Genomic DNA, 13,597 nt, shown 5'->3' with positions numbered 1-13,597 from the left:
GGAAACTGGGAGGGAGTGTAGGAAATGATGATCATGTCACTGCAGCTGACCATGGTAAATTTCAAACCCCATGGGAGTCATGGGTCTCGGATTTTGGATACATTCTGTAAGTTTACCCATTTGAGGGTTTTTTTGTTTTTTTTATTCCCATTTATATCCCGCCCTTCTCCGAAGACTCAGGGCGGCTTACAATCTAAAAATAAATCAATGTGCTTAGCAATAGCCTTCATTCTATGTATATGCCTGTTACCTTGCTGTAAAAATTGTTGACTTATGGTGAAACAGATACAAGAATTTTAATAGTATATAGATGCTTACAAAAATAAATACTTGTTTGGAAATATACTTAATTTCCTAAAAATTACAGCCAGTGTAATCAAATTGTATTGTTACTTCTGGAGAAAAAAGAGGGCCGAGGAAAGCTGTATTCAAGGCTAACCCTGTCCCTTCTCCTTTGCAAAGGATTTTGTCTTCTATGCCCCCCGTCTAAGGATTAACAAGCGTATTCTGGCTCTGTGCATGGGAAACCATGAGCTCTACATGCGCAGGCGTAAGCCAGACACAATCGAGGTGCAGCAGATGAAGGCCCAGGCCCGAGAGGAGAAGCATCAGAAGCAGATGGAGAGGTGAGTTGACTGAGCACAGGGGCCCTTAAGCTACCCTCTGGTCTGGCTGGGCCTCTATGGCCAGGGATTCTCACAGCAGGTGGGTTGGGGTGCCAAGTCTTCTCATGGAAAAATCCTGCAACTGAGATGTGATCAGAAGAGCCAGACTCCCAAGTGACACATAGACAAATTGTGGCATGGGTGGAGGAATTAGCCCTTGTCTTGCAGATACTGCAAGGGGAGCAGTAGCTAAGTCTTTGAATGCAGAGTTCAAAGGATGATAACAAGGAAGACAGATGTGGAGGAGGATGTTTTTTATAGGGGAGGGGCATTTCAAGAACTCTTATTTCATAAGGGGGGGAGAGTCAAAGGCTCTTGGAGGTGTGTTTGAACAAAATCTTGGGGTAAAGGCAGCCTGCACTCTATTGTATACCAGAATAATTCTGCATAAAAGCACATTTTGGCATCTTAGGGATGTCAAACAGTAAAGTTGCTCTTTGCTCCTTCCTTCCAACAGGATACCCTGGTAGTGGCAGGATCCCACAGAAGACTGAGGGACTCTTGGGAGCTCCCAATGAAGCTTAAAGGCAGGGGTCCCTAACTGTTTTGGTTCTGTGGACTTGCGGCAGCGGCAGCTTCAGTGGTTTTGGCAGTGGCGGGGAATGGTTTCACACTTGCAACCTAAATCCTGTGCATGTGCAAATGAAGCTTGGCACATTCACCCGCTGCTTTGGTGGCCCGATTCCCAACAGGCCACAGACCGGTAATGGGCTGCGGCCTGGAGGTTGGGGACCACTGTTTAAAGGGACTCAGCAAAAGCTGGAGAATCCCTGATGCCGCTCCATGGCCTGGAAGGGTTCTCCTGGACTTCTAAGCAGGTTCCTTCAGCTTTTAAAAATGTGGAAAACCTGTTGAGGCAACCCAGGGAAACATGGTAGATTTTGAATTGAAAGTGTACAATCCCAAGGAGAGATCAGTTTTCCAGGCCATATTTCCAGGCTTCGACTCAACCCTGACAAGACTGAGTGGCTGTTCGTGCCGGCATCCCGGGAAATTCCGATTATTCCATCATTGGCCATGGGGGGTGAGCTATTACCCCCCGTAGATAGGGCCCGCAACTTGGGGGTCCTTCTAGATTCACAGCTCTCTTTGGAAGAGCATATTGGAGCTGTGACTAGGGGGGCCTTTGCCCAGGTTCGCCTGGTGCGCCAGTTGCGGCCCTATCTAGACCGGGATGCCTTGCGCACAGTCACTCATGCGCTCGTGACCTCTCGTCTAGACTACTGTAATGCTCTCTACATGGGGCTGCCCTTGAGGTCCACCCGGAGACTCCAGCTGGTGCAAAATGCAGCCGCGCGAGTTGTCTTGGGAGTTTCCCGATACTCCCTTTGCTCCGCCAGCTGCATTGGCTACCGGTTGCTCTCCGGGTGAGGTTCAAGGTGTTAGTGATGACTTACAAAGCCCTTCATGGCATGGGTCCGGATTACCTACGGCAACACCTGCGGCTGGCATCAACTTCCCTCCGTCCAGTGTGCTCCCACAGAGAGGGCCTCCTCAGGGTGCCGCCGATCAAAGAATGCCGATTGGTGACCCCCAGGGGGAGAGCGTTCTCTGTGGACGCGCCAGACCTTTGGAACCGCTTACCGGTTGAGCTCCGGACGGCCCCCGACCTTCGCTCCTTCCGGCGCGATCTCAAAACTTTCTTTTTCGAACAAGCTGGCCTGGTCTGACGGGATGGGGTTGGGTTTTTATAAATAGTTTTAATTGTAATATGTATTAATTTTAAGGGCATAATGTTTAATGGTTTTTTAATTTTTGTATTCTATTTTTATTGTGTATTGCCCTGTTCACCGCCCTGAGTCCTTTGGGAGAAGGGCGGTATAGAAATCAAATTATTAAATTAAATTAAATTAAATTAATTTGAGATATGCAGATTAGGCAGTTGAATTAAAAGATTTGGATGAAACAAGTTTGCCCTGTCTTCCTTTGCAGTTTGTTTAGAACTCACTAGAGGTCTTCAGACAGAAATTGGTGGACGTGAGGTTATCCGTCAGAAGTATGCTAGGGGATCCTGTACTGAGCAAGAGGTTGGACTAGATGAGCTCTAAGACCATTTTCAACTTTGATTCTGTACCTGTAACTAAGTAGAAATTGTACACTGAAAGCTCTAAAGACTTGGCTAAGGCTTCGCAGCCCATTTTTTACATTAAAGAGGCAGTGAAATTGCTGTATGTTTCCTTTCCACTCAGGGCTTTGCTGGAGAACGAGAAGAAGAAAAGGGAGCTGGCCGAGAAGGAAAAGGAAAAGATTGAACGTGAGAAAGAAGAGCTGATGGACAAGCTTCGACAAATTGAGGAGCAAACTAAGAAAGCTCAGCAAGGTGGGAAGGAGGGCTTGCCTCAGGACGGGCCCCAGGAGAGGAGGGCTGTCTTCTCAGGCAGCGGGGAGAAGAAGGGCTGACGCTCTCAGCCTCTTTCTCCAGAGCTGGAGGAGCAAACGCGCAGGGCGCTGGAGCTGGAGCAGGAAAGGAAGCGAGCTCAAGAGGAGGCTGAGAAGCTGGCCAGGGAGCGGCAGGACGCCGAGGAAGCCAAGGAAGCTTTGTTGAGAGCCTCCAATGATCAGAAGAAGACCCAGGAACAGCTGGTAGGTTGATTGCCTGGGGAAAGCTCAGCCGCTGTCTTGGGCAGCCCCAGGCACCTGGCAGTGCTTCCGAGCTGCCCAAAGGCCAGAGAAGCCTCACTGGTAGAGGGACCTGCATTTGGTGGTGGACAATGGGAAGGTCAACTCTGTACTTCGCAGGACAGGGAGGAGGACGGCAATGTCCTTGGAAGTCTGGAAAGCATTCCCAACATCTCTCAAAAAGTTGCCATTGTAGTAGAACTCTTAGCATCAGGCAGAGGGAAAGGATTCCTCCTGTCCATTTCATCATACATTAATTATATTGCCATTAATTTTTTCACTGAATTTAATTTTGGTTTCATCCAAGTCCCCAACCAACTTTCAAAGGGAAGTCCCCGACATGCCTTCCAAAGATGCCCAAGAGAAGTTGCACTTCTGGTGTGGGGCATGCAAAAACACCCCCACCCCAAAAGCAGCTCCCTGCTGCGAGTCACAAAAAGTGCAAAAGGCCCCCTTTTTCCATTGGATCAGCTCAGGCTTCCCGAGTTGGACTTCATCTCCTGCCAAAGGCTGCGGCTGATTAACAGAAAAACAATAACAGAATCACAGAGTTGGAAGGGACCTTGGAGGTTTCCTAGACAATCCTTCTGCTCAGGCAGGAGACTATATGATTCTGAATAAATGGTTGTCTCATCTCTTTTTGAAAACCTCCAGCGATGGAGCACCCCCAACTTCTGGAGGCAAGCCGTTCTACTGATTAATTGTTCCCACTGACAGGAAATTTCTCCTTAATTCTAAGTTTGATCTCTTAATGATCTTCCACTCTTCTTGTCCTGCCCTCAGATGCTTTGGAGAATAAGTTGATCTCTCTTCTCTGTGACAGAGTCTCAAATATTGGAAGACTGCTTTCATGTCTTAATCCTTCCCAATTCCCAAAAGCATTCATCATATAATTTATCCTCCTATCCCGTAATCATCTTTGTTGTTCTTTTCTGGATTGTTTCTAGAGTCTCAATTTCTTTTTTGTATTGTGGAGGCCAAACCTGGATTCAGTATTCCAAGAGTGGTCTCACCAGTGTGGTATAAAACAATAATAATACATGTTATCTCTTGATGCTATCCTTTTGTTAATGCAGCCCAGGACTGCATTGGCTTTTTTGGCAGCTGTACCACACTGCAGGCTCCTACTTAAGTGATTGTCCATCAGAAGTCCCAGATCCCTCTCACACTTACTGTTGTTGAGCCAGGTACCACCTATTCTATATGTGCATTTGTTTTTTCTTGCCTAAGTGTAAAACCTTACTTTTCTCACCATTAAATTTCATTTTGTTAGATAGGGGCTTCTGGATCTTCATTTTGTTAGATAGGGGCTTCTGGATCTTCAGCCTAACTTCTAAAGTGTTGGCTATGCCACCTAGCTTGGTATCATCTGCAAATGTGATGAATTTCTCTTCTGTGCCCTCATCTAAATCATTTATGAAGATATTGAAGAGTCCTGGGCCTAAGATGGAACCTTGGGGTACCCCACTACGTACTCCCCTCCCTGTCAGTGTAGCTCCATTGAGGACTACACGTTGACTGTGGTTGGCAGGTCAGTTACAAATCCATCTGGTGGCAATGCTGTCTATCCCACATTTTTCTACCTTACCAAGAAGGCGGTAGTAGTCTACTTTGTTCAATGATTGTCAGGCCCCTTCCTCTCGAGGCTCTGGGGGTGAGACTCTTGTCCAGGCTGCCTTGCAGACAGATGTGCTCTTTCCTTGGGAGTGAAGCCACACTATTAACACCATTAAGAAATGAAGTGTGTTTCCTCTCTTCACAGGCAAAGCAGAATTCCAGCCTCAGAGAATAGTGCAGATTGTGAACCTTTCCAGGATCACTTTTCTTAGGGATTCTTCAGAAGCCTTGTTCTGTAAGAAGTGCTAAAGCAACAACAGTCTTTTTCAGCCTGCCCCCTCCAGAAACATGAGGAAGGGAACTCCCCAAATCCAACCAGTTCCCACCCCCACGTTTTTGGACAGTGCTATGCTAAGATCCCCTTCCCTCTGTCTCTCCCATTCCTGCCCTTCCTCTCCACTTTGGCCCTCTTGTACACTTATAAGGCAGGTCTATTCAGGGGCTAGATCTCTGCAGCTGAGAAAACACAGAAGGAGCTTTGGAAGTAAGAGCAGGGAAAGAAAATGAAGAAAATCATCTTTTGTTTCACAGCTCACTGCCAGCAGCTGTGATTTAGCAGCTAATCTGGATGATATTAAAATGGGAGTGGACAGATTCATGGAAAGTTAGGCTCTCCATGCCTGCAAATATGGAGGGCTCTGACAAGTCCCGGAATCATGGCCTGGACACTGATGGTCGAGAAGCCACCCCAAAGGACTTGGGGTCCTTCCAGACACAGCTGGTGACCTCAGAGGCTGGAGTAGGTGGCCTTGGGCCTGAGGCTGCCGGGCTCCTCCTGCCATCTTTCTCAGCTTACAGGCTTTTGACTGGGGACGCTGTGTTCACCTTGCAGACCACCGAGATGTTGGAGCTCACCACCCGGATCTCTCAGCTGGAAATTGCGCAACAGAAGAAAGAGAGCGAGGCAATCCTGTGGCAGCAGAAAGTGAGTCCCCATTGCTCTCCTCCCCTCTGCCCACTTTGCCCGCCCAGAAGCCTGCTGGGATTGGTGAAGAGAGGGTGCTGGGGAACTGGAATAATTTTCAAAGAATGCCCGTTTTTGTTCCAGAGAAGTGGGAAAGCCCAGGCCTGTTTCTAAGTGGGGGTCCAGCCAATCTACACTGTTGCTGGCAGTTTGTGCATATAAATACATACAGACATGACTCCTTGTTCTCCAAACTTTGCTCTTTCTTCTCCGTGCGTGCTGCTTTGGCTCATTTTGCAGGAGATTCACTTGTCCTTCTGGGGCGAGGAGCACAAGGGCTCTCTGCAAGTTTCAAAGGCCCATGGAGGCCTGTGGGTCTCAGGGAACTTAACTCGCTTACCCACATAGAGTAGTCAGAAATTGCCTCTCAAAGCAAAATAAAAGTGGCTGTATACAGTTTGTACAAACATTTTGGCTTGCCTATTTTGGACACTGAAAAATAGCCTGAAAAAATCCTGTCATCGTCCAGAAGGCAAAATGGATGAAAGACTCCCAGCAGAAGACTGACTGGAGAGGCAGTGGGTGCTCATTCACCAGGCATCTTCAAGTCATTCTGGGATGCTGGAATTTGGATTGCTGCTCTGGGCGAGGCAGAAGCTAGGACCCCCGTGGCCCCTCCCAATCTTAGCAACCTGTGATGATGACAAACAACATATCAGTGTTGTTTTATTTCTAATTGCCAGGAATATTGTGTTCCAATTTAATTTGATTTAAAAATTCTTAGTAATTTCTACGCATAGCCATTTTTTTAGAATTTCTAATAACTTGAAATCAGGCAGACAAATTTGGCTCTTGGTGAATGAGAATGTAAATAATGAAAAACATTTGACCTCAGGCCTTTTCCATGGGGAGCTTAGAAAGGGTATTAAATGGGGAGTTGGGATTCCTTGACATTTTGACTGATGACAGAATTCCAGATATCTTCATGGAGGCCCCATTTTGTTTTCCCATTGACTTTCTTTGTTTTGTAAACAAAGCGAATTTATGCACAGAGTTCTATTTGTGTGTCTTAACTTGTTCTGAAGTTTTCTTGCCACGCAAAAGAGTTTTCCATTATTGCTATGCAAGCCCAAAATATATCTGGACATGTGAAGCCGATACATTTTTGCTGCCCTTAAAACCACACGCTTTGCATCCAGACTCCTCCTTGGGCTGCTTTTTGTCTTAGTTCCTGCAAAAGTCACGTTTCTGTCACCACGGAGGTGTTTCTCTCCTGCTGCTTCAGTCCAAAGGCTAGATCTCATCACAGATCCAGTTTCTGTTCCCTCGACATAAGCAGGTTCCTCAGGCTGCTTTCTGCTGCACTCTCTCTTTCAGGCCCAGTTGGTTCAGGAGGACTTGCAGAGGACCAAAGAGGAGCTGAAGTCCGTTACCAACACTCCGCACGTGCCGGAGCCCATGCAGTCGGAGAACGAGCAGGATGATGAGCAGGATGAGAATGCCGCAGAGGCCAGTGCGGAGCTGCAGGCACACGCCTCGATCAAGGACCGCAGTGAGGAGCAGCGCACCACCGAGGCAGAGAAGAATGTGCGGGTTCACAAGCACTTGAAGGTGAGATGGGCCTCACTCTGCCCAGTGAAGATGATGGACTACCGTGTTTTCCTGAAAATAAGTCTTATTTTCTTTGGGGCTCTGAAATGAGTACTAGGGCTTATTTTCGGGGTAGGTCTTACATTACCAGCAGGCAGTGAGCACACAGGGGCAGGGCAGGGCCTGTGCATGGGGTGGAGACACAGCGCGGCGGCGATGGGCCAACTTTGGAGCGTGATTGTGGACCAACTATGGTATGGTAAAGGTACTGTATGGCAGTTTGGGAGAGGGGGCCTGCGTGCCCTTCCTGTGCCAGCCCACTCCCTGCAGCCCCGGGGTGACTATGCTGGGTGGCGGTGGGAAGGGTGCTGAGGTGGCGGCCAGTCCGACGCTCCTCCAGATGGAGTGGGGGGCTTTTGACCCAAGGATGCTGTGTGGCCACCTTACTGGCCTGGCCTGGCCCGTCTGAGAGATGACTGAGGAGCAGGTGGAGCGCTAGAGGTCGGGAAGGGAGCAGGCATCCTGCCGTCAGTGCCCATGCTGGCTGTCCCTTCCCCACCAGAGCCGGAATGCTGCCATGTTTACAGTAAGTGCCAGTAGATGCTGGCCTTCCTGCTGGGGTGCCTGGGAAGCTGCTGCAGGGCAACGGGCCCATTTCAGTGCCTGGTGCCCTTAGGGTGTTTGCCTTGGTACCTGCTTTCCAGCTCTGTCGCATTTTTCTACGGCTGCGGAGCTGGAGAGCTTGCCCCACCACCTCCCAGATGCCCTCAATTCCCCCAAGCATTTCTTTGCTTACCTAATTTCCAGCCCTGTCGCATTCCTTCTCTGCCATCTGCAGTCCCACAAACAAAAGAAGTTTGTGGGCCAAAAAAAAGTTCAATCATCATTTCCAACTTCATGAGATCTTTTTTTTTTGTGAGAAATTGGAATTGATTGATTGACCTTTTTTCATAGTCTCACAAACTTCTTTTGTTTGTGAGACTGCACACAGTGGCAGAGGAAATGGAGCTGGAAATCAGGTAAGCAAAGAAATGCTTGGGGGAAGCGAGGGCATCTGGGCAGTGGTGGGGCAAGCTCTCCAGCTCTGCGGCCACAGAGAAATGTGTGGGAGCTGGAAAGCAGGGGGGGATCTGCCAAGCCTCATGGCAGCAGCATTGATGGGCGCATTGTGCCGCAAACGGCCGAAACTGCCCATAGAAGCAGTGGGGTGGCATGGGAAGCTGTGGCAGGGTACCACAGATCCCCCCTCCCTCACCAGCTTTGCCTCATCGCAGCGGTACTGGCAGCTCCCCCCCTCCTCACCTCGTGTCTATGGTAGCAACCAAATGGAATGGGCAGCCGGCCGGCTGCACAGACTCTTAAGTAGGGCTTACTTTTGGGGTAGGGCTTATAATTAGGCCCACCCCCAAAATTCAAGCTAGGGCTTACTTTCAGAGTAGGCCTTGATCAAGGTTGGTAGAATGAGGACCCAGATTGTTGGGGGTCATAGGTTGACTCTGTAAACTGTAAACTGCTCAGAGTGCTGTAGAGCACTGTGGAATGTATATAAACCTATGGCTATTGTCATTCTATTGGCTGCTGAATTTCACCAACATGGCCTTGGGACAGCATAAGAAGCAGCCAGAATTGCCCCACCCAGTCTAGGCAGTAAGACTGGCCAGAAAGAAAGATCTCGGATGCCACAGGTGCCTTGGGTGGCTGATGTTTCCTCCTTCTCCCTTCTTGCCCTGCAGGCTCTCACCTCTGAGTTGGCCAATGCGCGGGATGAAACCAAGAAGACAGCGAACGACATGATTCATGCCGAGAACATGCGGCAGGGCCGTGACAAGTACAAGACACTCCGCCAGATCCGTCAGGGCAACACCAAGCAGCGGATTGATGAATTTGAGTCCATGTAGTCATTCCAGCCTCTGCTGTACCTCCCCCCCTTCCCATCCTCCCCTCCCCCATGCAAATGTGCGATGCCGGAACCATCCACTACAGGAGAGTGAATAGATCAGCCTCCTGGGCTGATGTTCAAAATAGGACCAAACAGGAAGAAAAAGCAAAAGTCAGTTGTGCCTTATTGAGTTTTCCAATGGCCTGCCTCTGTTTAGTAGGGGTGATGAGCTTAAGTATCATAATGCTTTTTATTGCTTATAAGAAATATATTAGTGCAGCTGCTGCCGGCACCACTGAGCTGCCGGTGGAGCCGATATCTAACCACGGACCACTTCCCTCTCCTAACCTCACTTGCTGGGGTCTGGAGGGGCACAGCCTTGTTCTGACCTAACTGAAGTCCCTCTGGCGGTTTTCGCTTGTCAAGGTAGATGCTCTGCTTGGGAAGAGGAGATTGTGGAGAAGGGAAGGAAGCACCGAAGGGCAATGGCCAACTTGCCTTCTCCCTTCTTGGCGCCAAAGAGCAAAACGCTGAGCAGACCAAGCCAATCCCTTAAGTTTCTCCAAGTGCTCCTTACTGAGACTGTTGGACAAAATTGGATGCTCTTTCCCTTCTTCCCATCTTTTGAGTAGACTTGCTACAGAACTGTTGTCTTCCCAAAAGACAACAGTTGACCATGGAACAGTTGCCATTCATTTTGCCAACCTTGTCAAAACATTTCAGAGAGGTTGTGAGTCAGCTGGAAATCTCAAATGGCGAGACATGGCTGCAAAACTGCACCACTCAGCCTTTTAGGTCATGCCTCCCATGCCTCCCACGGACATGCATGATGGTGCCTTAATGACACTCTCTAGTTGTGTAACATTTTACGAAAGTCTTCTTAGTTCCTGTAATGCAAAACCAAAAATACTTTCCACAAAGATGTATTTTGTGTGTTAATCTCCATGTTGCCGGCTACTCTACCGTTAAAAAGGTTAGGTTTTGCTTTGACAGGGTGCCCGTTCTGCTCCTTTGGAAGGGTGTCCTCTCCTCATTTCCAAATCCCATCACTCAGAGGACCTCCAGGTCTTTGACTCTAGACAAAAATGGGTGGTTGGACTTACAGGTCTATCTCAGTGGTTGGGTTGTTTGGCGGTTTTCCAGTAACCTTTGAAAGGTCCCTCCTTTTTGAGTTACCTCAGGGTGCCTGTCTTAGGACTCTTCCCGTGGATGTGGAAGGGTCAGAGATGAGTCCATGGTATTCCGTCTCCTTTCTCAAACTTCATTATAAATGGCTTCCCCTGCAGGAAAGCCCCCCCCAGCCCCCTTTGCTTAGCACTCTTCAAGTCTTTTGCTACACATTTGGCCTTTTTCTGCCTTCCACACACACACACACACACACACACACGAATGCACACACACCAATCCCAGCTTGCATTTATCCCAAAAGTATTACTCTGAAACAGCACCACAGCTCTAAAAGCAAATTGTACTGGGTGTAAGGTTGGCCAAACTCAACTCCACTAAGGTTGGTGAGAAGGAGTTGCTGCACAACTGTTCCAGAGCATCACCTCAGGTCCGAGGCCTCGAGGCTGTGCTGGGAGACCTCCGCTTGCAGCCAGAGGCATCACAGTGTAAGCAGCCCAACTTTTCCAGAGAAAGACCCTGCAGATTGCCCTTCTCGCTTCCTCTTCCTCCCCTTCCTTCTTCCGATTCTACGTGCCTTTGGGAAGGGATGGATGAGAGGATGTGGACAATCATCATCTTCTCCCCTAACTCCCCCTGAAATACACCAACTGAACCATTTCCTAAAAATTACTCATTGGGATGATTTCCGAAGAGTTTCTCTGAGTCACCATTAAAACGTGTGGTGCTGACTCTGACTCTGGGCCCTCCTGTAAACTTGGCCTAAGCTTGCCAGAGGCCTGCTTGGATTTCCTTTTTTTGGCCCTGCAAAAATGCCTCCCAGATGGTTTCTCCCAGGACCCAGATGTGGTGGGGCTGCCAATGCCGGGTGCTTCCAGGGTAGGCAGTGGCCCGCTGGGGGCCATGAGTTCGCCTCCTCGGTAGTTGGTTCAGCTCTTCCCTGATCTTAACCAGTATTATGTGCTCCAGTGACAATGGTATTGATTTCATGCTCTTTTCTAGCTATGCATGATTAGAAAATATTAATCTCAGAAGTGTTGAGGGGAAATAACTTTGTTCTCCCTTCTTCATAGAAAATGTATACTGTGTTGTAAAGAGGTGATATTTTGCAGAAATTAATGTAAGATGCATTCAGTATTACAATGAGATTTTTAGAATTTTTTTTTAATTATTGGGTTAGAAAACATGGAGGGTTTTTTCTCCCTCTCTGCTCCCCCATTTGTTTACTGCTACACTTGGATATGTGCTATCCTTCTGGGGGAGGGAGTTTGCCTCATTAATCATCTTTTTTTTGTCTGGCTTTATATTTGTGTTATGGAATTTTTGCTGTAAATTATGTCTTCTTTTTTGACTCTCCTTTTTACTTGTAATGTCGACGCACCAGCCTTCTCAGGGGAGGGCCTGCAAGGCGGCCTGTGGCGGGGAGCAGAGGCCTCTCCCCCGGGCACTTGCTGCTGTCCGAGGTGTTTGACTCGATCCCCCCTCTCTCTTTGCATCAGTGCCAATAAAGTTTCGACCAAGGCAGCTGCTGCTGGCTTCCTCTGGCCTCTTCTTTTCTTAGCCGGGTCTTCCCAAACAGCCCCTTGCCAGAGAGGGCATCATGCAGCCACTGGATGTGACACTGGAGGGGTTTTTCCAGAAAGGGGGGGGCAGGTGCCTGGCGCGCACCTTCTCCAGCAGCTTTTGCTGCATCTGCTCCAGGAAAGTGTTGAGCAGCATCTCTGCTGGCGGGGCAGCCTTGGGTTGCCCAAACACCAGAGGGAACTTCGCAGACAGAATCTGAACTTAACACGATTCCACTCAGCCACGTGATCCCATCCCCCCAACACTCCCTATTATGTGGCAGGACACGGAAGGCACCCGGTTCTCCAGCTGCTCCCAGCAGCTCCCTTGCAGATCAGCAGGAGACAAGCAAATTGCCCCAGCTCCTCCTGTTCCCCAGGCAGGGCGGGGGCAGGGGGCAGCTGTGCAGTGAATGCCTACCATTTGGGTGGGACTGGTAAGAGTGACCCCAATATCCAGCCTCAAGTGGGGGCTTGGAGCTCCCATGGACTTGGGGGTATAACCACACCTTCACCTGAGCTTGGCCAGAGTTGCATCCCAGATAGTAAACCTCAGGAAAGTGAATTGTGCATTATATGACCATTTGGGTTTTATCCCATCTTAGATAGTGAACATACCTAATATTTGTTCCTTCTACTTTTCTCACAACCACAAGCCTGTGAGGTGGGTTGGGGTGAGAGAGAGTGATTGGCCCAAAGTCATCCAGCCAGCTTTCATGCCTGAGGCGGGACTAGAACTCACCGATTCCTGGTGATTGGCCCAAAGTCACTTAACTGACTTTCAGGCGGGAGCAGAATTCACAGCTCCTGCTTTCTAGGCCAGCACCTTAAGCGCTAGACCAAACGGGCTCTATAGTTTTCATTGATTAGAACCAGGCAAGTTGTAGTTGAAGGGGGCCACAAAAACTTTGGAGAGGTGCCAGAGGCATGGTGGAGGGCCTCTATCCTGCATGAGGACTTTCTTCCCCAGTTGGAAGCGATTTTGTTTCTTTTCCGTTTCTGAGCTCACACCTCTCTTTTTCTATAGTGTATTTCCTCGCCTTCCAAAATGGCCAGTAAAAATTGCAGGCCTGGAAATTAAAGGAGAGGGCCTTGGGTGGGGCTGTGCATTGCTTGCCCTCCCACCAGGGGACTTAGAGTTCCAAGTGGGTCCATCAGAGTTTGTCATTAAACTGGACTTGGGTCTCAAGTGGATGCACCAGGATCAGCCTTGAGCCCTTTATTCTTCAATATTTGTAATGATTCAGATGAAGAGGTGGCAGGATGCTTAACCAATTTGCAAATGAATTGAATGAGGAATAGCTAGGAGAGAAGAAGCAAAGAAACAATTAGAATGGTCTATATAGGCTGGAGAACAGAGCTACAAGTAACCATGGCTTGAAAAATAGATGCAAAATGAAATAGAAACCAAATGCATTGCAGTAGGATGTGACATAAAAGGGACGCGGTGGCTCAGTAGGTTAGGACGCTGAGCTTGTCGATCAGAAGGTCGGCAGTTTGGCGGGTCGAATCCCGAGTGCCGCGTAACAGAGTGAGCGCCTGTTACTCGTCCCAGCTTCTGCCAACCTAGCAGTTCGAAAGCACGTAAAAATGCAAGTAGAAAAATAGGGACCACTGCGGTGGGAAGGTAACAGTG

General features: G+C 48.8%; 1 protein-coding gene across 2 annotated transcripts in view; it reads left to right on the top strand.

The window, feature by feature from the left end:
• Positions 1-11,928, top strand: part of MSN (moesin) — a 92,909-nt gene extending 80,981 nt beyond the window's left edge. For both annotated transcript variants that reach the window (XM_081336474.1, XM_081336475.1), the window contains exons 8-13: positions 463-626; positions 2,855-2,985; positions 3,088-3,248; positions 5,734-5,826; positions 7,183-7,416; positions 9,129-11,928. In XM_081336474.1, coding sequence (XP_081192600.1) covers positions 463-626; positions 2,855-2,985; positions 3,088-3,248; positions 5,734-5,826; positions 7,183-7,416; positions 9,129-9,293 — 948 coding nt within the window. In that variant the 3' untranslated portion in view covers positions 9,294-11,928. The remainder of the gene's footprint in view (positions 1-462; positions 627-2,854; positions 2,986-3,087; positions 3,249-5,733; positions 5,827-7,182; positions 7,417-9,128) is intronic.
• Positions 11,929-13,597: the final 1,669 nt, after the last annotated feature.

This window comes from Vipera berus (assembly GCF_964194415.1).
Source record: "Vipera berus genome assembly, chromosome: 11".
Classification (NCBI taxonomy): Eukaryota; Metazoa; Chordata; class Lepidosauria; order Squamata; family Viperidae; genus Vipera; species Vipera berus.
Note: the sequence above shows the minus strand (reverse complement) of the source record. Positions and strands in the feature narration are given on the sequence as shown.